Here is a 25,590-nt window from a genome sequence, read left to right on the forward strand (position 1 = left end):
AGATTTCAGGAAGTGGATGCTACATTCATGGGTGGGATGCATATGCTGGCATTATTCAAATTTTCAAGAATATTGTTTGAGAATTTCATATATAAGCATACAAGGTTTTGATCAAATCTGCCCCATCCCCTCCATTGCAATCGTTCTCATGTTCCCTCTCCGGAGTCCTCACCACTTCCCTCCCACTTCATGTATTCTTTCAGAAACCCACTGAGCATGCTTAGCGCTGCCACCATGCAAGTGGGCATGGGCTACGCACTGGAACACGGGTAGCCTGATCAGGGGCTCAATCTGAAGCTGGCTCTCTTCCCCCTATTACTAGTAGCTCTGGAGCTGGGAATTTGTAAGCCCCTCCCCATGCATGCTGGGATTTAGGCTGACTTGCTCTTATGCTGGTCCTCTGTGTAAAGCCACGGCCCTGTGAGTTCACGTGTGCAACACCCCAGCCACGTTCATAAGATATTATTTCACAGAAACCTTCTTCTACCTCTGGCTCTTACAACCTTCCTTCTCCATCTTCTGCGACAATCCCTGTGCCTCGGAAGTTACGGTGTGTGGCATAGATGTCACACTAAAGCTTGAGGACTCCATGTATTCTCTGTGCTTTGACTGGTTATTAGTGTCTGTATTAATCAACGTGTAAAAAGACGCTTCTCTGATGAAGGTTGAGTGATGTACTAATCTATTTGTATAAAGGTAACTGTGGAGAGGGCAGTTTAATACTGTGTCCATTAAGCTGAATTCTCCCTTGGGGCCTATTGCCTGCGCAGCCATGGGTTCTTGGCCCAGTTCACAGTATAAGCTATCAGTTGTGTCTTGTGGAATAGGTCTTAAATCTAATCATAAAGCAGTTGGTTATCCTCAAAACACTTGTGCCAATATTGTAGCAATGGGCATAGCATGTCAGGCTAGTCATTGTTGTACCTTTCAGTACCATAGCTGGGTAAAGCTGCTGTTGACTTTTCTCTCCCAACATAGCACCTCTGGCGCTATGGAAGCTAACCAGCAGGGAGGAAGGCTCCAGCTTAGAACCATACTGATTTCTCTGGGCCTTGTATGACTCAAGTATATATGGTGTCTTCAAAGTAAAATCGTTGCATCAAATTAGCAATGGCAATAGTTTGCATTGTTTTATGGGTTTATGGAACCCCCAGCCCACACGGCACTCGGCTTTGTGCTTCATAGCCTATGACATCTGGAGAGGCATTACTCCCTGGTACAAGGTAGCTCCATTTAGACTCCCTTTATAAATTGTGAATCTATTTTAAGAAGCTTCTACAGCTGTAGGTTTCATATGTCTTTTACAAAGGTCTTTGGTGTTGTTTATGTCTCACTGTATTTCTTTTTCTTTCTTTTTTTTTTTGTGAAATCAGATCTTCACTGAAGAAGAAAGAGCGAGGTGTAAAACACTGTCACATTAGGCAGCCGTGAGGTGAGTTAGCTTATTCGAGAACTCTCTTTGTACTTGATAAATCTTTCTAGCTTTTCTACAAACTAGGGCCCATCCCACCTGTGGGTTTATGGATTGGCTGCATGTTGGAGGTGGTTCCTGGTAGCCATGAAGCTGACCACGGAATTACGAGCCTCCATGCGTGCAGCACTGGAGTGATGGAATGTGACGGTCAGAGCCTTTCTCTAGAGGTGGCTTAGTAAAACACAGAAGGGAGGCACAGGCAGAGAAGACACATTGCTGGCTGTGTTGAAAGAGATCCACATGGAAGAGAAGCTGGGCTTTCCCTCACCTGTGCTCGGCCATGAGTAGTGTGTGTGTGGGTCATCTCAGCCTCACCCAGTTCCTCTTTGCTGTTAGAATTCAGCAATGCAACTCTTTCCCCTAAACCAAGACTAATCCCCAACTCCCTTTACATAACAGAAGCCTCCTTGTATTCTCTGTTGATTTTCTTGCCCTGCTTTGGAAATGTTGAGTGTGACGGACAGTCTAATGCCCAACTGACGGCCAACCCTAGGTGCCTGGTGGACCAATAGGGAATCGCCCGTTAGAGAGCTCACTTCTTGCCAAGTCCCTCTTTCGATGTCCACATGTGTTTACACACAGAGAGGAAAGGCCTTGCACAGGTCCCCACAATGGAATGCAGATGTGTGCTCCTTTTTTAATCAGAGCTGCACCCATCCCAAAATGCTGACCTCGTCCTTGCTGCTGGATAGCCGCTGAATTCCCCAACTTTCTCTCTTCTGCATGGTGCTCTTAACAACACCCCACACACCATAATGGTGTTTCAAAGTCATGGGTCAGCTTTTGCCGCGTCACCTCATAAGCCCTCCAGAGGCTTTCTCATCAGTCCGAGAAAAAGTCCCAGGCTGCTCCCCAAGAACAGCATCCCTTTCCATGTCTCTACTCTACTACCCATACTGCACTTCTGATACCTTGATTAACAGGATCTTGCTTACCCACTGCCTGAAGGGATGATCTCCAGGCTCCGGGTGCCGATGCTGCCTCATGGCTGAGGTCTCTGGGAAAGGGCTCTGTTTGCAGGATTTCCTGAGGCTTCATCACTCGCTCTGTCTCCACGTGCTCACCCCTAGCTAACCTGAAGCTACTTTGTTTTCTCATCATTCTCTATCGTATTGCTTGTCTCTGCCAATGAGGTTGCAAGCCCCTGAGATGAGGAGGCTGGCCTGAACTATGTGTGCTATACAGTAAAGCTTATTACACAGTGAGTCCACACCAAGTCTGAACAGGAGAGAACAGGAAGACAGCAGACACGGCAGTTCTCGAAGAGGAATTTACAGCCTTACCTAGGAGGAAGGTCTGTCCTTGTACTATTGAGTATTATACCCCAAATGTCCTAAAATTCACTTTGAGTAGAAGGTCTAGCAACTCTGAACCACTGTGGGGTCCCAGTGTCCCAGATAGGAGGGGACAGGCTGAATGAGAGTGAGGCTGGTAACAGTTTGAACTTCCACATGCTCCTTACTGCCCATGAGTCTAGCGACTTTCCGCGTCTGGTGGGATGAGGGGCTCCATGCTTCCTTTAGCACGTTTCAATCAACCCTTATGAGACAGATTCATTAGGCCTGCATTTGGTACCTCCTCTCCTCATTATGGCGACAAGTTATTCCTCTATGGCCAGTACCTGCCTGTTCTCTGCACACCATGGCTCTAACGGCCTCTGAGCCTCTCTGCTGTTCCCATGCCCACACTGCCCCTTGTTTAGATACTTTCATCATCACTATGACTCAGCTGGAACAACTTAAGGAGGGGTTCATTTGGGTTCACTGTTTCAGAGGATAGCGTTCTCCCAGCAGGGAAGGCAGGATGGGGTTTACACAGCAAGAAAGTATGGTGAAGACTCTTACATGATGGCAGACTCAGAACAAATGGCAGCCGTCCCTAATTCCTCCAGCCAGGTCCAGTTTCCTAAAGGCTCTACAGCCTTCAAAGTGGTGCTGCCAACTGAAGATTGTTTAAAATATAAGCCCATGGGGGATGTTTCCAGTTCAAACTGTATCATGTTTGTACTCCTGGCCATGAACACTGATATCCAGAGAAATCTTTGCCACTGGGGTTGTAACTATGCCTTAATTCTGTTAAGATTATTTTTATATTCATGTCTGACTTCTCTAAGGTTTGGGAATTGTGTCTTATGACCTCTTAATCGTATTACTTAACATTCCATGATCATAGAAGCGATAAATTATTTTCACTTTCAAAAAGCCAACTGTCAGTATTTTTATCCAGTGCAAACCATTGAGATTCTTCTCAGGTAGAAAGATTCACTTCACCAAGCAACACCTTCCCTAAAAATAACTCGAAAGAAGCAAAAAGCCCATCTGGGTGACTCACATTTCCTCAGCAAGATCATGGATGCTTTGAAGTGAGCTGTGGAAGCATCGGAGAGACCTGGATATGGAAGAATACAAGATTCTAGCTATTATCTTTCTAAAACACACATAAGGGCTTCATCATAGAGGCTGCCACAGGAAATTCCCTGGGATTTGGCAGATCTGACTTCAGGTCTCAGTGTTTCTGCCTAAGCGAGCACACTGTAGCATCCCCACAATGCTGTCTGAGGTCTTTCCTCTTTCTATGGACCAACAGCATTCAAAAAATGTCAATCATTTTGTGGTTAAAAATTCTTTACTAAGCAGAGCTTTCATTTAACTAGAGGAAGCAGGAAGAGCAAGATGAATTAGAAAACAAACACCTTGTTACAATTTGTTCAGGACTGTAAGAGCTATCTGGGTAATTAGAATTAAGTAGAAGAATTAATCATTTATCCTTATTTTCTTCTTCAAACTGCATTTCGTGGCAATCAAATAGCCTAGGGACAAATGTTTTTAAAAGAGAACCCCTGGCTGGTACATGGAAAAGGAATGACAGAATTATAACATCACATCTGTAATTCTAATTGATCATCAGCAGATTAAGCCATTAGAGAGAGAGAGTTATGGAGGAAATTTATAGTAGAGCAACCAGGCTTGCAAGTGCTGAATCTGGAATCCAGTGCTAACACCAGCATGAGCGAGATTTCTTCCTATATACTACTATACCAATATGCAGCATCTCTCCGATACTCAGGACGCCCTCCTGTTACCCCACACACATTTATAAGTAAGTTTTCCCAGGACATACACTGGGAAATTGTATTACACAGTAGAAGCTGAGTGATTTCTAACAAATTGTTGTTAAAAGTATGATGATAGTGGTGTGGTTTCACAGAGAAATGTCCATTTCCACAGAAGAAACACACCAAGTGTGAGTGTGTCGGGGTGAAGTGTCACAGAGTTTAGGAATTAGCTTCATATCCTCTGGCAACCTGAGAGGGGTCAAGGATGAAGGGTAAAACCAAAAGGTTAAAGTCGATGTGATAAATATGATTGTTGAGCTAGGGTGATAGGTAGGTGGGAGCTGATGTTGCGGTTTTCTTGACTTCTGTGCACGTTCAAAAGTTTTCACTAAATTAAATAACTCTCCCCAAAGCTCAAAAGTTTTACTAATTTACACCCCAGTAACAGATCCAGGGGATGAGAAGAGCGTTATAGTTTAAGCTAACTAAATACATTTGTTTAGAATCTTTACCTTTTGGTGGAGGAATCTCAAGCAGAATACATTCATCCTAACACATTTCTCTAAACCTTTGCTTGGCTTTGCTTGAGCTGTATTTTCCCTCATTCAGCCTTGTCCATAACTTCAGTCCTGTCTGCTATAGTTTAGATCTTAACTGTTCCCTAAAAGAGCCATGGCTTGGTTCCAGGCAGCACTATTGGGAGGCTATGGAACCTTTTAGAGGTAGGACCTGGTGAAGTTCCTCAGATATGTGAGGCTGTACCCTTAAAGAAAGACAACATCCTCTGCCATGCACCACACCCCTGTGTCTGTGCTCTGTGCACTGGCACCCAGTTTGCGAGCTTTGGGCAAGGGGGCTGGAGGTTAAAATACACAGACACACACAGACAGAGAGACAGTGACACAGGTCATCCTTGAATTCTCCAAGAATGTGTTCAGGGGCAGATTATATAGAGATAGCCACGCCCCAGCCAAACCCACCAGAAACCACTCTCCTGCCATCAGGAAAGCCTGAAGATCTCGTGCTCAGAGCAGCTGTAGGCACTCAGATCAGGGATTACAAGAAATTCAGGATCTGGGGTTTCACTGCTCCCAACAATCCTCCTTCTTATTTGTTTCCCGGGTCCTGCTACGGGAGGCTTTACTCTGCCACAGCTCCCACCATGAGGTCCTGTCTTGTCCCAGGTGCAAAGCAATGAGGTCGACCAATCATGGGCTGGAACTGACAAAACTACTTAGCTACATGGATGAACTGACTGTCACGATATAGTAACTGATATCGACATTCCAATCATGGGGGTTGTTAGAGCTGCAGTGGTAGAGGGCCTGGGCTGATCATTTCGTTAAGGACTGATCATGCCAAGTAAGAAGACCGCCCCCCCTGACACACCCAAGAAACATGTAAACTTGGACAATACTAGAAAGAAACATTATCTTTGACTCTTGAAATGCTCCTGTAAGACTTAGAATTCTTATGAGAGATGTGAGCCTCTTCTTTCTTGGGTTGGAAGGAAGGGTACAACATGAAGTCAGAAACATCCAAGAGGACTCTAGAAGGTTCTTTGTGAGAAATACACGGTGAAGGAAGATGGATCCCCAGGAGAAAATAGATGAGAAATAAATAGGTAGATAGGGTTAGACTTATACACTTATAGATAAGTAAATAGGGCTAAGATGGAGTTTTATATATGGAGGAGAGTGATGTGAGCTCTGAGCATGAACTTGCAGTCCTGTGCCTTTTATACTTCCAGTTTGGGGTGGGATGCATGAGATATGAACCATTGTGCCAAGCATCTGAGTATCTTCCAGAGGCCAGGATGAAGATAGACACACCTGGTGTAGTCACTAACGTCTATAATCCCAACTCTCATGAGGTTGAGGCCAGAGGATAGTCAGGTCAGAATGGCGTACATAGTGAATTTTGTGCCAGCCTGAGCTGTGAGATCTGAAAAAACTAAAACAATAACAACAAAAAAGGAAGAAACAAAAAGAGATGAAAGGAGGAGAGAAAGAAAAAAAAGGAAGTAACTAAATAAATAGTCCTGAAGCCACAAACCCCTTCTCAGGCTCTAGGGTCCGGAGTGAACAGAAACCACTGCAGTCAGGACCTTGGACAGTTCCGTGGCTCCCAAAGGGAGCTGATTTCTCCAAAAGTGTGGTCCTTTCTCAACATTCTCAGTAATGGTGTGGCCTTCCCTTTTAGAGAAAGGGAAATGGGCTCAGTTGACACAATTTCTTCCCCACCTTCTTTTCTGGCCCGACTGGAGGTTATTAAGGAACTCCATCTCACAGTATGGCTGATAGGTTGGGCTGCTTGGGGGCCCCAAACCTTCTTCCTCGGGCACTAGACTTTGGTGCTGCGGCTTCTGTAGTGGAGGCTATGGCAGAAGAGGATTGGAGGATTTGGGGTTCTGAGACTTCTGGTAGTTCCTTTAGTGGGGAGCTAATGTTGACGTGGTTCTCACCACATTCACCCTCTCTTTCCATGCTGACCCCTCCAGTCGAGTCTGTTAGGCTTATCTAATGAGTCCTGTGCGCGCGCGCGCGCGCACACACACACACACACACACATGGTTTGGGGTTTGTACATCTGTCTTGACTGAGCAAGCCACTGTGGCATGTCCTGACGGGGGCTGGGCCTGATCTTTTGAAGTATCTGGGGCAGAAGGCAAGTCTTCGAGACCATGGATAGTATCATTCATCCATTCAGACTTTGGACACCAGCCAGCAACAGATAGGAGGATCGTGGCAGACAGCAGTCAGGGAGAGAACTCGGATCTCTGTGATGGCTCCTCTGTGGAAGAGGAGAGGCTTACTACAGACATGTGAGAAGGTCCCATGGAAACGTGTCTCTCCACAGCCTTGCGATGCCACCTGAGATGACTAAGCATGATTTAAAACTGACTACACCAGGAAATGAATGGATTTAAAATGTGAACAGGTGTGTGAGAGGCGGTGGGACTGTGCCAGGCATTTCCTGGTGGAGGAAGGTGGGTTATTTGGGAGAAGCTATGGAAATGTGAGAACTTAGGCCTTTTCCTACGTTCCTCTCTGCCTCTCTTGGCTGCTGCGAGATGAGCAACCTTCCTTGGCCACGCCCCTTCTCCCTGGCTATGTTCCTTGTCAGAAGCCAGGGACCCTGATGACCACGGACAGAAGGCTCTGACACTGTTCAGAATAGATTCATCCTCCCTACCTGCTATCGTCAAGATATTTTGTCTCAGTGACAATATACCTCACAGAGTCCCAGGCCCACCAGAAACACAGAGATGCTCAGGTCACAAATAACCAAACAGGTGCCCGACAGCAGTGGCATCTGGGGAAGTCTGCATCACTATGTGACCGCTTTGAAGAACAGCCTCTCTGCCCGATCTGAGTTTATTGTCACACGGGAAATGCTCTGATTGTAACCCCATGGTGAAAGGGATCAGGGACATTGCTCCTTCTGGAAGCTCAGCCAGCTCCTGAGCTGGGTTTGTCAGGAGTCACTCACAGTGAGATTTGAGAAGGTAAATCAAATGAGGTAGACAGCCGCAGGACAGCTCTGTGAGAGGTGAGGGTACAGCAAAGTCAGGCAGGACCTTGAGTGGACAACTTGGGGGAAGCTAGTTTCGAGTCAGGACACTAGAGGTGAGTTGGGGGGAGTGGCAAGCACGGAGGTGGTAAGCCAGGCAATGAACCTTCAACTCTGATATCCAAGAGAAGCTGCGGGTGCAAAGCCAGTGTAAAGAGATGTCTGCAGAGAGCAAAGCAGTGGGCAAAGGAATGAGGAGGTCACGGAACCCATCACAGCGATGGAGAAAGTATCTATTCTTAAGCACCTTGGAGTTAAAAGTAAAGTTCTTTCTTGGCTTTTATCATGCTTAGATTTATAAGTAAATATACCTACATTCAAATGCAGGGTTGTAAGACTGATAGAAAATCCATGGAAAGTAGACTTGGTGAGACTCCTTTCTTCTTTTTTTCTTTTCTTTCTTTCTTTCTTTCTTTCTTTCTTTCTTTCTTTCTTTCTTTCTTTCTTTCCTTCCTTCCTTCCTTCCTCCTTCCTCCCTCCCTCCCTCCCTCCCTCCCTCCCTCCCTCCCTCCCTCCTTCCCTTCTCTCTATTTCCTCCTCTCTCTCCATTCCAGGGATAGAACCCAGGACCTTGCACATGCTAAACAATTATGCTACACTTGAGCTACTGACCCAACCCAATTCTGTTTTTTCTTAATTTTTATGCCCGAACTAAGTTGAATTTGTCCTCTGATATTGCAAAAATGAAGAATCACTAACCTCCCAGCAAGAAAGCCGAAGGAACTAAGCTTCAGATATAACAACTGCCTAGGAACCCAGGCCCTCTAATGGATGTACACCCAAGTGGTGCAATCCATGGCCTTTCTGCTGGGGTGGGCAGAGTCTGCTCACCTAGAGAGGCAGAGGACCCAGGGAACACTGTCCCAGGAAGGTCTATCCCTTAGCACCATGGCATCAGGCAGTAGCTACCTTTGTTGTCATGCCAGACCCTCAGTTTGCAGAGGTGGCCCAGGCTCAGCATGTCAGAGAAGGTGAAGGTGTCTGTGTTGTTCCGTTCAAACTTGTTCCAGTTTGCTGACTGCTTCAGAGCCAGGGTCCCGCTGTCCCCATTTTCCCCGAAGATGATGATGAACACATTGGCATCGGTGCCTGCCCCTGGGAAATACATAGGTGAGGCTCTAGGAGCTGGCATCTCTTTACAAAGCCCTCTGCTCTTGTCTTATTCCCAGACTCCTGGAGCACAAGAGGACAGAGTCTAAATTCAATGAAACTAAGGGTAAGGATCAGAAAGTCCCAAAGAGGTCTTGACCTCTTAGGTGTTTCTGGGAACCATGGAGTTGGCCTGGTCTAGCTGCCTTGAGAGGCACGCATCATAGGTTTTTCAGGTTAGAGTCCATAGCTCCTAGGGCACTGTGTGCCTTTAAGTTCCCAAGAAACTGAGGCACTTCCCCAGACAGTGGAGCATCTGGGCTATTTCATGATTCTTTATGTTCCCTAAAAGTCAATGAAGCATGCAGAAGCTTGACAGGACGATTGGTCTTAGACATTAATCATATGCACCTTGTATAGCTTGCAAACATCATCGTATCCTGGCAACTATCATTGTATTGATCCTGGCAACTGCCATTGTATCTGTTTCTGCTAAGAGTATAATGCTCTGAATAAACTTGTCTCAGCCCCAGTCTTGCTGAGATCCCTTCATCCTAGTCTGGTTAAGAGTCATTTCTCATTAGGGCCAGTAAGCAAGCGCTGGTACTACAAGGTGTCCAATTCTATCCCTTACTTTCTCTTTGAGTGTTGCAATTACTGTTAGTGTAACAGCAGACAGAGTAACATTAATGCTTAGCACAAAAAATGCACCTGTTCCCAGGGAGGGAAGTGTTTCAGAAAGGCATTGGCCCCTGTTAAGAAGTCAGAGCTCTTGGAAGAGGCGTTCGTGAGGCCACTCAGTCACACTTCTGTTGCTACCAATAAACTTCATTGTTTTCTGAGAACACACCATGAAGGGCTAAAAAGAGGGCCTTCAAAGCCTGTGGACACTGGGAACATCAAGCAATAAAGAGGAAGGTTCACCGTGAGGAGAAAAGAGAGGAGAATGCTGGAAACAAATGGCCAGATTTACTGACCCATGTCTTGTGCCTGAGATTCCCGCCATGACAGCCCAGTCTCTTTGGCAAACTGTTCTGCTAAAAGTGCGAGCCACCATGATCAATAAGTCATCGTGGTGAATGTGAACGAGTCTGCCAAATTCCTCCTAATGGTCCCTGGGGAGAAGCCTTGACTGGAGGAGGAGAGGTAGCAGGCACTGCCTCCTGGCCAGAGGAGAGATATGCCCTCTCTTTCTTAGAAGCTGTTTCTCTGGACATTTTAGTCACTTGACGGCTCCATTTGTCTTTCTGGATTTGAGCTTGACAACTTTCTGGGATGTTTCTGCGACTCTTGCCCAGATGTATACGGGCTGACATCTGTCTTGGCCTCTCCTAATGGTATGTTAGCTCCACCAGATTGTGAGATTTGTGGGGGCCCTGGAGGTCACAGTTCTGTCCCCAGTCTCTAGGCCAGAGTCATGACTGTGAAACACAGATCGCCACGGTGCACAACCCTGGGTGAGAGACATTCAGCAGTGGTGGGAAGCTGCAGGGTTCTGAGGCAAGCAAAGGCTGTGTCCCTGAAATTCTCCTCTCCAATTTCTGTGAGGGGACAGGGAAGAAACCAATTTGGCTACTACTGGGAGCTAATACTCTGTCTCCACAGAAAGGGACACATTGTGGAGATGATTTGTTTTCAGAAGGTTATGTGAAGTAAAATACCCTGGTCCGAAGCCAATCGCAATTCATGATTCAAGAGTGGAAGGCAAGAGAAGAGGACGCGGGAGGCCACACCCTACCCAGGATGTCACTGGTCTTCACCGAGACCGTGTAGGAGGTCCACTCCATCATTTCTTCCCCATCAATGACAGCGCACATTTCACAAACCAGTGTCTTCTTGCCCTTCCTTTGTGACAGCCAGTCTCCATAGTAGAACATGGTCAGGTCTCCTGTGTTCATGTTCTTCAGCAGGATCTGGAGAGGGGCCATATAGAAATACACTCTCTTACCCAAGCACCATTCCATGAACCCCCATCCCAAGCTTCCTGATTCAGACTTTTGGGTGTGGGAGGGACTCTGCTTATGGGTTTTGCTGAAAGTCCCACGTGACCTGGAAATTGGAAGTTTATCTGAGAAAGGCTTCCACAGCAATGTCTTGAATGTGTACAGAAAACACTGAATAAGTGAGAGAAAAGGAAATGAATCGAGCCATCGTCTGCTTGGGAGAAGGACACTGACATTTGCCACATTGGTGTGGATGCAACATTGCTGGTTCAAGGAAAGTCTGCAGTGGCTACACAGGGTAAGGGAAGCTTGGGGAGAACCAGGACAGATGGCCTTTTGTGGATGAGGGACAAGCTTGCATTATAAATTAAACCCATCCTGTTCTTCCCATCCTGAATGTGTATAGTGAAGTCCCAATCATCAGAATCTTGGAATGCAACCTTATTTAAGCTAGGGCTGTAATCAGATAAGATGAGGTTACAAGGTGGGCCCTAAACAAAATAGGATGGGGAAGCTTACACATGAAGACACATGTACATGGTAAGAGTGCTGTATGCCAGCTGGGAGAGTCTGAAGACAGCCAAGGTCAGACCCTATAGGCAGAGCCTTCGGGGAGCACATGGCCTGCCCATACCTTGACTCCCGATCTTCTGCCCTCCCCAACTCTGGAGCTTTCTTACACAGCTACAGGAAATTTTCACACTGTGCGAGGTGGTATCACCTGACCCCAGCACCAGCCCATTTGAGCATGCCTGTGCGGCTGTGGATCTGTGTCATTTGTTCTCATGAAAACATAGCAAGCTGAGCTGTGCGCTGGGAGCCTCTGCTCCATCACAGTGAGTGTCATGGCTGCCCTCTGGTCCTCAGTGTCTCTGTCCTGTAAGGCCAGGGGAGGCTAGTAAACGGGGATGAGGAAACATAGATACCTTCTTTCCTCGGGAGAAGAGAAGCCTGTGGCTGTGTGTGTGGTGTGCGGTGTGCTGTGTGATGTGTGATGGGGCGGGGTGTGTGGTGTGTGGTGTGCGGTGTGCTGTGTGATGGGGCGGGGTGTGTGTGGGAGAGATGGAGGCAAAGACTTCATGCTCTGCTTTTTCTAAGTTTCTCATGGTCCCTGCCCAGAACGCCCTCAGCCTGCCCAGGAACCCAGGGATGGGCACAGCTTGGCTGCCTGGGGGTCTCAGGCTCCTCCAGAGAGAAAAGTCAGGGAGGAAGAAAGAAGCTACCAACCAGTGTGATGACAGAGACTGGAAGCTCACCATCCACCCAGTCTCGCTGTCTCAAGTCTGCTTCTCTCAGAAGCCCCCACATCCCTTCTCCCAGGTATCTCCTACCCCGGATCTTCCCCATCCCAGGCTCTGCCCACTGTGCCGTCTTCTCTAGCCATAATTCAGCTCTTAGTAGACACAAACAAAGCTCCATTCTCTGACTGATTCACACCAAAGCCCAAGGTCGGGGCGGTTGCATTACAAGGCCACTTAGGGATGAGGGAGGGCACTGCATTACCCTCTCCAGGAACCACTCTGGTCGGCTCCCCATCCCATCAATGCGGATGCGCATCTTGGTAAAGGGAGCGATGTCCAGAATCTCCATGATGAAGGTGTCATTTTGTTCCCGCTCAAACCTGGGGATGGGAAGCAGAAGACAGGAAGCTGGTAATCTGGCCCTGGCCATGGGCCAGACACCTCGCTGCTCTCAGCAGTCCCCCAACTGCCCATCTATTGCACCCCAGGTGGGCTCCTAGAAGACTGGGTTAAGCAGGCTTGGCTGGGAGACATAACCCTGAACCAAGAGCCATCCCATTTGAGGTCTGTTCTCAGCAGCTAGTTTCTTACCTTCCTTTCTGGGACTGGGAACCCCTCATTTGTAATCTGGGGAGGATGATATTCACCTGAGACTTCACAAAGATCCCAGAGAGCAAATGAATCTGGAGCCAACTTTCAGAGCAGAATGAAGTTCCCTCCCTCCTTCCCACCTTCCCTCCCTCTTTCCCTCCCTCCTTCCCACCTTCCCTCCCTCCTTCTCACTTTCCCTCCCTCCTTCCTTTCTACCCTCCCTTACTTCTTCCCACCTTCCCTCCCTCCAATCAGCAGTTAGACTTTGGGCATCTGCAAACCAGGTGGGATGTAAGAACTAGAGAATCAGCTAGAGAAAATCCCAGAGATTAGAGTTGGGTGGGCTTAGTGCTGGAGTGGAGAGAAGAGATTAGCAGAGACTGAACGTGCTACACAGCCATACAGATAATGCCTAGACATCAAGTCTCAACCCACAGCCTCTTTGGCACCCAGCTCATAACGATCACTTGTTCAGCAACTTCCGGCTTCCTTATTTGGTTCCAGTTTCCCAGTTCAGGAAACCTCTGACTTTAATTCACTCATACAGGATGCACAGCTCTTCTCAGCATGCCTTACCACGCCTCAGTGATGCTTCACCAGCCATCTTCCCACCTGACCATATCTGGTGACATAAATCACCTGACTTCTGTTACAGCAAGCTTTAGATAAATAGCCTCTGTTCTCATTGGGGCTTCATTTATTCCCGAGATTTCTGAGTTCAAATCCCAATGACCTCGGACTGTTTACTTCATCTCCCTGTGTCTCAGAACTTCATTATAAACGGGAGCTGCTAACAGTGCAGAGTAAAGGGTGTACCCTGAATAAAACAGGTGGCAGAGCCCTTTCAGCAGGGCCTGGCATGGAGTGGGCACCCAGTATCAGCCATTTTGTTCCCAAGGCTGTCACCATGGGAATTGCATAACAAGAGGGTAAAAGTGCTGAGAGAGGGCAGGAGAGCATCCTTAGCTGATTCCTGGGATGGGATGCTCTATCTGTGGGGAGGAATATCTGCCTGGTCCTCACTGCTTCAGCGGCCCAGGCCCCATCGTCACCTTCATCGCTACCATCATCACCCTCACAAACCATTTGTTAATGTTTTAATAACAGATCACTTTTATTCTGCAATTATTTTGGATGCAGAAAAGTCCCCAAAGTATAATTCCATGCATCCTGCACGCTGCTTCTCCTACTGAGGGCATCTCACACCCACATAGTGCATGGCACCAAACCAGGAAATGAGCAAGATGCAGTAATGTCAACCACACAGGCCTTAAGAAGAACAGTTTTGATAGACCCAGACAGGGGAACAAGAGAAGGAAAGAACTGGACTGGAGAGATGGTTTAGAAGCTAATAATGCTGGCTGTTCTTCCCGAAGACCAGGGTTCTATCCTCAGCGTCCACATGACATTTCACAACTATCTGTAACTCCAGTCCCCAAGTATCCAACACCCTCTTCTGGCCTCCATAGGAACTAGGCACCCAAGCGGTACACAAACATAACGTGCTGGTTAAACACTCACACACATAAAATCAAATACTTTTTTCTTTAAGAGGAAAATTGTGATGACTTTGGCAGTTAAGGAAGACTTCCTAGAGGAGGGATATTTAATCTGGCTTTTGAAAGAGAACAGTATTGGAAAAGAACAACCGAGGTAAGGCAGCCAGGAGGCCTCGTGGCGTGCAGTGGGTGGGACAGAGCCAGTCTGGCTGATGACCGAGTTAAGAGGAGGCGGGATGTAGTCAGTGTGAGGGGTCAGGCCCCCTCTGGGTACCTGGCCTTCTTTTTGTCCAGCTTCACCTCTTCTGTGCTCCCGTTGATGCCATAGAGGGTCATAAAGATATTCGAGTCAGTGCCTCCACCGACCACGTCACCAGTCCAGACCGTCATTTCATAAAGCACCTACCGTGAGAGGAACGAGTTCCTGACCCTCGGTCCCACCCACAAAACCACCCAACCCATCTCAGGGTCCCCACGGAGAGGACATATGCTCTCCAAGTCCTGAGGCTCTGAGCTGAATCTAGCACAGTGGACTGTACCATGTCCGAGGGAGCAGAGCCAGGCCGGCACTCCTGGTCCCCACCACACTCACGCGGCTGGGGGACTCTGACAGAGGCATTGCAGGCAATGACTCTCGCTAGTCCTCTGTGAACTCATCCACGTGTGTCCGTGTATTCGAAACATTCAGAGCTCTACCCAGATCCATGTCTGGCTTCCACTAGCTTTTGACCTGATACAAACGTCCCGGTCCTGTCCTTGCTCCCTCTATGGAGAAATATGGGGACATGCCCTATGATGACACATGACAGGTAATGAGATACACAGGTGGCTCGAATACCTTTGGTGCAGGTGCCGGACCTACCATGTGTGTGGAATGGCTATACAGGTATGTGCTGTGGTACCATGTGTAGGGTACAGCCAAACATGTTTATAGTATGGCACCATCTGCGTGGTGTGGTGTCATGGGTATGGCATGGCACTATATGCATGGTAAGGCCATACGTGTGAGGGTACTGCAGTGATTCTCAGTGTCCCCAACGTCCTGCCACAGCCAGCTTGCCCCTAATGTCTGTGAGCAAGGAACACCATGGGGGAGCTTTCAGAGTTGGGTTTTGCTCCTAAGAGGCCAGGTTCCCTTTATCAGCAGGCCCCGGAGAGAGAGCTGAACTTGCCCTTTCTGGGTGTCTGAATTGAGGCACTTTGGTGGCTCTTTTTGAGAGGAAGCCTTGGGTGGAGGTATCACCTGGGTGCTGGATCCTGTTGTTCTGGGCTTTCTCATCCCTTCATAACAGGCACCCATAGACCAATAAGTAGTTCTGCAAGTCTGGGAGAGGTGAGGAGATGGCAAGCCTGCCACGTTCTGTCTTACTCGAGCCTAATCCCCACGCTGATTGGGAAACTTGGACTGTGAACTGTACTGTGTTGTGCACAGGATACTATTGTGGGGCATGGACAGGCAGGGCTAGCGGAATTACTGGGAGCAGGCAGAAACCTCGTCCTTTCTTGTTCTTATCCATACAGCCAAGAAACATAGGAAGGTCAAAGTGAGGGTGTTGATGGCTTGGACCAGCTTCCAAGGCCATGCCCTGCCAGCCCCTGTGTTCCCTGTGTTCCTCATTCCCTCCACGCACAGACACGCGGCTCTTTGTGTAACTGGAGTATTTCCAAAGGAGAGACGGAAGCAGGGCTCCTGTCCTGGCTGGTATCCTGGAGATAGGCTGGTCCAGAGGGCCCTGCCATTTGGGTAAGTGGCTAGCCAGCCTTCTTTGCGCTGTGAATAGCAGGATGCAGATCTGCAATGTCCCAGACTGAACTGGGAGGAGCTGTGGCTGCACAGGGCGTGGTGTGAGACGGAGCGTGCCTCAGAGGCACACAGAGGCTGGGAAGTGGGTCAGGGCAGAAGCCCGGGATGAGCAGCAGGCTCACCCACATCATCCATCTGGCCACAGGAGATGCCTGTGCTGTAGAAGGTGCTCCTTCCCTGCTCCCCTGCTGGGGATTTCCTGTGGAGGATGTTGGGGTGCAGAGTACAGCCCCTCTTGCTGTTCCCATCACAGAACAGGCAGGCTTCTTGACCCTGACCTTGACAGGGTCCTGACTGAATAGAGCTGGGTGACTGGTGGCTCCGCGGCTCATGTGGGAGAAAGAGAAACACAGGGTCAAGTGACCAGGAGGCCTCTGGATCACCAACTAGATGTGTGTCTTTGGGCTATCTGCCTCCCTCCTGCCAGACCCTGACCACCTGCCAGGTTACGCAACTTGTTCCAACCCATGTGACCCATTAGACAGAAAGTAAAACTCCTGTCTTCTTGGCTGTTCCAGCTACAAGGGGTCTCACGTGACCAGCATTGCTATCCTGTGAGATCTGGAGGCCCCCAGTCTCTGGTGTCCTTTGCCCTTGCTGCTATGCTGTGGTTGCGGCCACCAATGACAAGGCACATCTGGGCAGAGCTGGTACCACCCAAAGCTCCTCAGGGACTGTCAGTGATCTCATTAGTTTTGGCCAGGACTGAGCATGGGGCGGGCAGTGAAAGAAAATGTTATTTTCATGTGGCAGAGGAGAAGAGCAAGGCCCAGAGAAACCAGGACACTTCCCTGATGTCACATAGCAGCAGAGCAAAGGAGAGCAATCTCCTGGCTTGAGATAAGTGAGTCCAACCATCTTTCCAGGCTGCAGCTTCTGTCAGTACACCAGAGATGACTCCCCTACACCCCTCATTTTCATCTCTGCTGTGTCTCCCGCTCACCGGGCACACACACACATGCACATACACACACATACCTTCACCCCAATGTTCACCACCATGGCATCCAGGAGGTCAAAGACACGGGAGGTGACACCATCGCCTCGGTCCTTGGCAAGCCAACAGTTGCAACGTAATATGTATTTGGTACCCTGGGTGGGCACCGCCAAGCATAGCTCCTCTACCAACCAGCAGCTCTCAGGGGAGGCTCCGTCATGGCCCAGCTGTGAGGTACACGGTCCCTGTGAGGATCTGGGCAGAGCTGAGAAAGAAGTCTTCCCTGCTCAGTGTCCTCTGCCCACCTTATATGCTCACCCTCAGTGTTTCCTCCTGATATGCTGGACACTCATGGCCAGAGAACCTTCCTTGGAGGAGAGGAAATTGAACAGGTCTATGGGCTAATCAAAACATGATCCTGGGTGGGCCTGACCTCATAAAGTGAGGCCTTTAAGAGAGAAGGTGGATGTTATGGATGGAAGAATTTGGAGATGTTTGGAGCAAGGGAGCTTTTCTCCTACTGGCCTAGCTCAAGAACACTGACTGGTTTGGGTCAGCACCTTAAGACAGGGACTGACAGGAATGCAAGGCCTCACTCCTACAACAGCAAGAGAATGGATCTGGGCAATAGCTAGTTGGCTTGGAGAACGGAAGGAAGGTCAAGGAAATATCATAGGCCTGGCCACATCTCAGTAGTCCTCGAGAAGTCCCAGCTAGACTCTGGATCCAGGACAGTGCATGTGCCTGAGTGTTTTCAGTTACCAACAAGTTGGTAATAGCAATGAGAAAATGAGAACACAGGATATCTTTACTGAAGGGGCAGAAAACGGGGAACTTGAGGTCACCAGCCCCCCAACTGATGTTGGAAGCTGGAGATCTGCCTCTAACTCAGAGGGGCTCCAGGTCGCTGTTCTGTTCTGTCTGCTCTCAGCTCCCCACCCCCACACGCTGACTAGTTTCTTTCACTCCCCAGGGGCAGTCACCATCGTGGGGACTCAGGGTCAGCACCTCTATTTTCTTGATGGTGCCCACATCCAAGCCGCCAACATAGAACTCTTCCACGGAGCCACAGCTGAAGCCTCGCTTCCCCTGGGGATAATCCAGCCAGATGCGGTTGCTGCGTTCATCATCTTCCCCAATGAGCAAGATGAATGCTCGGCTATCAGTGGCTGCATCCTTGTGCTTCCCAGTGGTCACTGACACATAGTAGGGAATCACTGCAAGAGATGGTGGAGCTAACTTCACAACAGGCTCCGTGGGCAGACATGCTAGTCTGTGGGCTTGGGAACTTGAAATGACCTTGGGAAGGCCGTCTCCTTCCTTCCTTGCTCAGAGACCAACTGCAACAAAGTCTTCCAGATAGGCTGCAAGTTCATGGCGGTGTGTGTCTGCTCTGCAGGCATCAGACAGTCAGTAATGCCCGATGGGAAGACCTAAGAGATTGTCTTTGTGTCCCCTGGAGTGTCAAGCTTCTGAAAGCCTTATTGGCCAATTATCTTACTTGAATTTCTCCCCACCAGGCAAGGAAGTATAGGGCAACTTCCCACCAGGTCTGGGGGTTACATGCCCAAAACACCAACCACTGTTGAGGAGGAAGATCTCACAGAGAGTATAAATTGGGGAACACAAGCAAAAGTGTATTATACCTGTAACACAGTTGAGGGAAGTCCTAGAGACATCTGTTTCCAAACCAAATCATGTTACTGTGATCAGCAAACTCATTTAGATCATGTAGATTCTAGGCAATCAAAATCCATTTTCCTTCCACTCAGGATGGTTCTAATAGGTAAGTCAGTGATTGCTACATGGGATTCTGGGATAACTGTTTTAAAGGCCCGGCTCTCGTGGAAGGAATACCCTTCTATCCACTCTGCTTAGGATGTGGATGTAGCGGCTGGCACTTCGGCTCTCATCATGGAAGGTTACCTGGGCCTTTAGGGTAGGAGCATTTCAGGAGGTTTCAGAGTGAGTAGGCTGTAGGAAGCTAGCTCCCTGGGCATCCCAGAGCTGCTGAATCAGCTTTAGATGGCTTTGGCTTTGAACTTTTGCATACTAGGAAAATGCTGAAGTTGTTTAGGTCACTGTCATTTGCAGTCAGGAATCAACAAGCCAAGAACCCTTCTCCTGGCCTGTCATCCCAGCTGACAGGGGACACGACCCTGCTGCAGTAGGCTTAGGCTGTGTGTCTCTCTGAAAGCTGTCTGGACTAGCCTCTCCTGGCTAGAGTCACTAGCGGGTGCTCTGTACCAGCCTGTACAGGCCTTGTTACAGGGGATCACAGGATGGCTGCCTTGTGGAGACTGTCATTTTTCACACAGTGGGAAGGTCGGGTGTAGATAAGAGTGTCAATTTCTGCTGGCCACCCAGACCTACACCGTGCTTTCCTGGAGGGAGGCATCTTGCTGCTCACACACTTAAATTAAGAAGGCAGGTGTTTTAATGTTTGAGAAATAAACACAGCACAGCCTTATCTCAAAACTATGATTGGTGAAATGAGTTTCTCGAAGAGTTAGGATACTGCTTCATGGAGGAAGCAAACACAGAGGCCACGAGCCGAATGAACAGCTCAGAGCCTCTTTCCTGGACACGGGTACATACGACATCACAGTTTGGGTGGCAGATTTCTGCTGCTGGTCCTACTTTCTGTTGGTTTGTCCCAGGTCACCTGGCCAGAAATCATGTTCCGAGAGTCTGGATGAGGGCAGAGTTTAGGACAAACCCTTCTGGTGGATGAAGGAGACCATCACCAAAACTCTACCCATTGCTCCATTTGGAGGGCTTCTCTCTGCCTGCTCATCTCACAGGGCTGCTGTGCGTGTGAACATAGTGAAGCACAAAGCTCAAGACCCATTCCATCAGTGACATCAGGGCCTCACTGACAGCCTGTCTGAGAACCGTTTGAAGCTGTTTCCCTGTGCCTGCTCATCTTCCGAAGAGCTCCCTGCTCTGCTTACCAGGGCCATCCTGAACATAGTCAGCCATGGGTCCTGTCACCGTGGCAATGTCCACATCTGCCATCTTGGAACTCAGGGCGATCTCCCAGAAATCAGCAGGGCTGCTGCAGTTGCTGCTGCGGTCACCAGTGTACTCCTGCAAGGAAAAGCACAGCCTGGTCTCGCTGCAGCGCTGGCACCTTCTGCACCAAAGATCTTCCCTGAGCAGAAAAACGACGAGAGGCTGTGGTTGCATGGGGGTCCCAGGACCCCTTGGGGTACCTTCTCATAAAAGAGCCTCTCCAGCCGCCCATCCTCCTTCTTCAGGGAGAGCCAGCGTCCACACAGGAATAGAAACTCGTCCTCGTTGGTGTCATTCCAGATCTCCACCTTCTCCACGTACCAGTCGGCACACCATTTGGTGTTGTCGTGGCGGAGCTTGATCTTGTAGATGACACCAAGATCAGCAGCCTCGATGATGAAGGTGTCGGCCTGGAAAGTCCAAACATAGGGACTTGGTGGGGACACCTCACTTTAACCCCTCTAACCCCATCCTCCAAAATTACCAGTTGAGTAGGCACTTCCAGATGGGGATCCCCTCTAGAACCAAATTAAAGTCCAAGTTCAAGGTTCACTTCTTCACTGGCCCCATTATATAGTCCACTCCTGTATGCCCCTCCTTGGGGAAAACTGCCTTTGCCCAGATCTTTCTTGGGATGAGCCTGTCGGTGTTTGGAAGAAAGTGTCTCACAAACTATGTAAATGTTTGAAGGCTCTGGCCAATGCAGGCCAGAAACTACAACCATTGAGTTCACCAGAGTCAAACTGAGCACACCCTCCACTCAGCTGCCTCTGTGTGGAAGGAAGATCTTGACATGTGCACAAGAGTGTTTGTAGCAGGACAACGCTTACAGTGGGAAATCAGAAGCCATCTGGGCCCTCAGTCCTTTGGGGACAGTGGAACAATTGTGGGACAACATTCTCCATGGGGTGGACACGTGTGTGGTTACAGAGAAGAGCCAGCTCCATCTCTGTTTGAATATGGAGTGGACATGTGTGTGGTTACAGAGAAGAGCCAGCTCCATCTCTGTTTGAATACCCTGGTGTAGAAAGAGTTCCACTGCGTCCCACTGAAATGCCAAGGGCAAGATGAGAAGTATTTAGCCAGTACTATGCCTCACAGGCAAAGGAGAAGCCACACTCACAGCAGCACCACATGGGGCTTCTGTGACACATGGGCCCGAATACAGAGAAAACACATGGAAAGGCACAGAGGAGAAAGTGTGGCTATTCTTCAAAATGGGCTCAAGTGGCCTGCTGGGGACTTGCTAGGCAGACTGTGCAGGGCAGGTCCTAAAAGTTGCAGATAACCATGGCAGATTTGGTGATGTCCGTGGTCTGTGTGTCCCTGGGGGATCACAGGTAGTGATTGCTCTACTAACAGTGGTAAGAGCTCTGCTAGCAGGTAGTGAGTTCTCTGCTAGCAGGTAGCAAGTACTCCGCTAGCAGGTGGTGAGTGCTCCACTAGCAGGAGTGCTCCACTAGCTGGTGATGAGTGCTCCACTAGCAGGTGGTGAGTGCTTCACTAGCAGGTGGTGAGTGCTTCACTAGCAGGTGGTGAGTGCTTCACTAGCAGGTGGTGAGTGCTTCACTAGCAGGTGGTGAGTGCTCCACTAGCAGGTGGTGAGTGCTCCACTAGCAGGTGGTGAATGCTCCGCTAGCAGGTGGTGAGTGCTCCACTAGCAGGTAGGTAGTGAGTACTCTACCATTGGATGGCTGACTGGCAATCTGGTGGCAACTGCTGGGGAGACCAGGTTCGATTCAAGGCAGAGACAGATGAGGAAGGGCTGCTGGCTATGGAGCTGCCTTAGCTGATCTGGGGGTGCTTATGGGGAGACTCTCTGATCAGGCAATGGGTTGAATGTGGGCAGGGGGAGGGTGCTGAGAAGGAGATGGCATCAAGAATGACTCCTGGCTCCCAGAGTGAGTGGCTAGAGAAATGGAAACTTTCATGGTCAGCAATGAACTGAGGATTGCGTGGCTAGGAACCAGGCCAGATGCAGCTCCAGCTCTTCCTGTGGGGTGACAAGACCAGAACTGGGCATGGTGGCCCATATCTGGAGTTCCAGCGCTAGGGAAGTGGAGGCATGAGGACTGTCATGATGACCAGGTCGGCTTGGCTCAAACAGTGAGTTCTGAGTCAAACTGGGCGATAGAGTGAGACCCTGTCTCAAAAGGACCCCAGCGAAACAAAAGACCAAAACTCCAAACAGCAAAGCCAAAAAAGACAGCGAATGCGATGGGGCAGACTGTTTATAGCGGGGTGGGGGTGGGGTGGGGAGCTGAATCTGAACTTAGAGAATCGATTACATCACTTTTCATTTATATTTCCATCCACTTATTCTCTGTATGTATTTGTCGAGCACCTATTCTTTCCTAGGCTCTGGCATGAACAAAAGTCTATCCATCAGCCACATGAGACACACTGCTACTATAGCCATGCATTTACCAGACATCAACAGCAGGCATCCACAGCAAGTGGGGGCAGGGGAGCTCCCCTAAGCCTTAACAAGGCCCAACACTGTGGCGCTGTGGCCCAACACTGGGCACAGTTGGGTATCTCATGGTTTAATTCAGCTGGCTTTCACAGTCACTCGAAACTATTTTATGAGACAAAGAGATGCTAAGTAACTTGTCCAGGATTACATAACCAATTAGTGTTAGAATCAATGTCCAAGTCCAGGTGATCTGAGCCCATTGTCTGGGTACTGGATCAAATGTGAAATGTGCCCCTGGTATAGAGCCAGGACACCACAGGAATTCACTTTGACCTCGTTGGCTTTCTGTTTTCCTAAAATGAAATGAGCAAGATAGGCCCTCTCCTAAGGACCGTTATGTCTCTTGTGTTGTGCTCTCCCTCTCTCTCTCTCTCTCTCTCTCTCTCTCTCTCTCTCTCTCTCTCTCTCTCTCTCTGTCTCTCTCTGTGTGTGTGTGTTTATCTTCCCCTGTAGAAGATGACGTACATTTCCTCTTTCTCAGCATAGATGTCTAACTGAGGATCATGTTATTATTCACAAGCCAGAAGCAAGAAATTGAAGTTAAAGGCTGACGGTTTTATCCAGGTGACTAACAAGAGGGCGGGGACATGCCCTCTGAGGACCCAGCAGCCAGGCCGGGGCTTCTTCTATGAGCCTGGCACATGGGGTCACCAGGCATTACAGATCCATTTACAGGATACCTGCTACTTGTCCCGGGCTAATTCCCTCCTCACCAGTAGCAGGCGTTTCAGTACAAAGGGGTCTGGCTGGCTGAGAGTCAGGCTCTCTGCCATGCAGGGGCTGCCTGCCAGGCATGGCCATGGGCAAGACTGCAGCCAGACTAGCTCCATGTCTGTTCTCCTCAGAGATCCCCTGGCCTGTGGGGTATGGGGTAGACTAAGGCACATGGAGATGATGGAGAGGAACTGGGGGCCCAGTGAAGGGTGTGGCACGGCATGCAGAAGGGACAGGAGAGGGAAGCTGAGGGGCATAGAACGGACAATTGGATGGATTTTGTCCTTCTGGTCCATCACAGTGCATCAGAGCTAGAAGTGCCACAGATACTGATCGGCCACGTGACTCTCCTGCCTTTTTATAGTCCCAGAATCTTAGTATGCTTGGCCCTCACTAGACAGGCCAGGTCAAGGTGAGTCTACCTGGGTGACAGGGAGGAGCCCTTCTGTTCCCCAGTATCCTTTGCATTATTCCCGAGGGCCTCAGCCCTGTACAACACACTTTAGCCAATTTATATTTGATTCCTCATCGTTGAGACAGGGAAACTAAGTTCAGCAGAGGTGAAACAGACAGGGAGCAGAAGGCAGAGCCAGGTTTCCAGGCTCCTCATCAGGTTTCAGGGCAGCCCCTGCCATCCTGCAGCCCCCACCTCCACATGCATGAACCACCCACAGTGAGCTGGCTTTCTGAAGAGGCTGTCCCCACAGAGAGGGCAATCTAGAGATCAGGCCCGCCTTCCACTCCACCCCACCCCATGTAGGACCCAGAGAAGTGCACTGGCTGCAGAAGGGGAACACTCTGTTCTTACAGAGGAAAAGCAATGTCAAAAGCCCAAAGGAGGATGCATGGTACCCCACAGAGTGCCAGGATATTCTCAGGACCAGAAGACCTGGCATTCAGATGACTAGACCTAGAGAGGAGACAGGTCGCATGAATCCATTGCATCTCTCCTACCGTTCCTCTCTCGAACTTGTTGGTGCGGTTTTCTGATTTGCCAAGGTACCGTTCTCCGGTGTCCCCGAGATCTCCATAGATGGTGATGTAGACCCTGGCATCGGTCCCTGCCCCAGGAACGTTCCCTGTGAAAATCTGTACCGAGTACAACACAACTGCCCATCAAGTTGGGCAGGCAGACAGACAGAGGGACAAGAAGGGTGACAGCAGGTTAGCTCTAGCCAGCAGAGTTTGCCAGTAGACAAAGGTCTGGTCCAAAGCAGCAGCATCTTCCTTTCGCTGCTTGGCTAGGCAGTGTAAGCAGCACAGTGTATGGGGTCTTTGCACTCAGGAGGCTCTCAGAGAACCAAAAGATAGGAGTTTTTGGAGTGGTCCCCAGTTCCTCCATCCACAGCATCCAAGGAGACTATCTTAAGTATGCTGTCACTATGACCACTGAGTCTTTATTCTGTGATACTTCTTCCCATCTAACTAATTAGTGTTGATAAACTGGAGTGTGTGTGTGTGTATGTGTGTGTGCACACGTGCGCACACGCATGTGTGCTTCCTTACTTATTTTGACTTATTCTTCAATTCATTGGTACTCTGCACCTTGCCCTAGTACCCCAGGCAAACTGTTTCCTCCAAAGCCACAGTGACTGGTGCCTTGTCCTTGTCCCCATGGCGCCTGGGGGAGGGCTCAGTATCAGAGTGACGAGTATACAAAGATTCTGAGGAGAATGGAAATGAGTATGGTGTCTTGGTTTTGCTCTGCCACGGTGGCTCAGCAAGGGTAGCTAGTAGGTGTCTATTACAATGAGACGGCTGCATCCCTAGCCGCTAGACCTGTGGGCAAGCAAGTCCTGCATATGTTCCTACAGATGCTTGGAAAGCCTCTTTCTCTCCTCTCTAGCCCTCTGCCCTGGGGAATTTGGAATTTCAGGTCAAGCATCACAGGACTTGGCTGGATTGTCCGTAAGAGAACTGGATGGGGAGGAAGTTTTTAGAATAGTGGCTGGAAACTGGGAGGATGGGGGGTTCCTGAAGCCCTGTTTTTGGTCACTCAGAGAAATGACGCCAAGTGTTGACACAGACCCAGAGTTCAATGGCAGTGCATGGCAGGAGAACCAGGGCGGTGCGAGACCTACCCTGGTCCGCGGGCCATTCCTGTGAACCCCAGGGACTTACAAGACCTTAGAGAGTGGTTGTCTTTCCTACAGTGACTGAGATGGGCTTTCTTCCAACC

General features: G+C 49.3%; 1 protein-coding gene across 3 annotated transcripts in view; it reads right to left on the reverse strand.

Annotated features, from left to right (window-relative positions):
• Window positions 1-25,590, reverse strand: part of Loxhd1 (lipoxygenase homology PLAT domains 1) — a 135,991-nt gene that overhangs the window by 17,547 nt on the left and 92,854 nt on the right. For 2 of the 3 annotated variants that reach the window (XM_057788900.1, XM_057788897.1), the window contains 9 exons: window positions 24,366-24,520; window positions 20,422-20,631; window positions 20,161-20,296; window positions 18,215-18,423; window positions 17,248-17,433; window positions 14,740-14,867; window positions 12,638-12,755; window positions 10,930-11,104; window positions 9,012-9,197 (listed from right to left, as the gene is read on the reverse strand). In XM_057788900.1, coding sequence (XP_057644883.1) covers window positions 9,012-9,197; window positions 10,930-11,104; window positions 12,638-12,755; window positions 14,740-14,867; window positions 17,248-17,433; window positions 18,215-18,423; window positions 20,161-20,296; window positions 20,422-20,631; window positions 24,366-24,520 — 1,503 coding nt within the window. The remainder of the gene's footprint in view (window positions 1-9,011; window positions 9,198-10,929; window positions 11,105-12,637; window positions 12,756-14,739; window positions 14,868-17,247; window positions 17,434-18,214; window positions 18,424-20,160; window positions 20,297-20,421; window positions 20,632-24,365; window positions 24,521-25,590) is intronic. The other variant, XM_057788898.1, reaches the window with a different exon arrangement.

Source organism: Chionomys nivalis, chromosome 14 (assembly GCF_950005125.1).
Source record: "Chionomys nivalis chromosome 14, mChiNiv1.1, whole genome shotgun sequence".
Lineage (NCBI taxonomy): Eukaryota > Metazoa > Chordata > Mammalia > Rodentia > Cricetidae > Chionomys > Chionomys nivalis.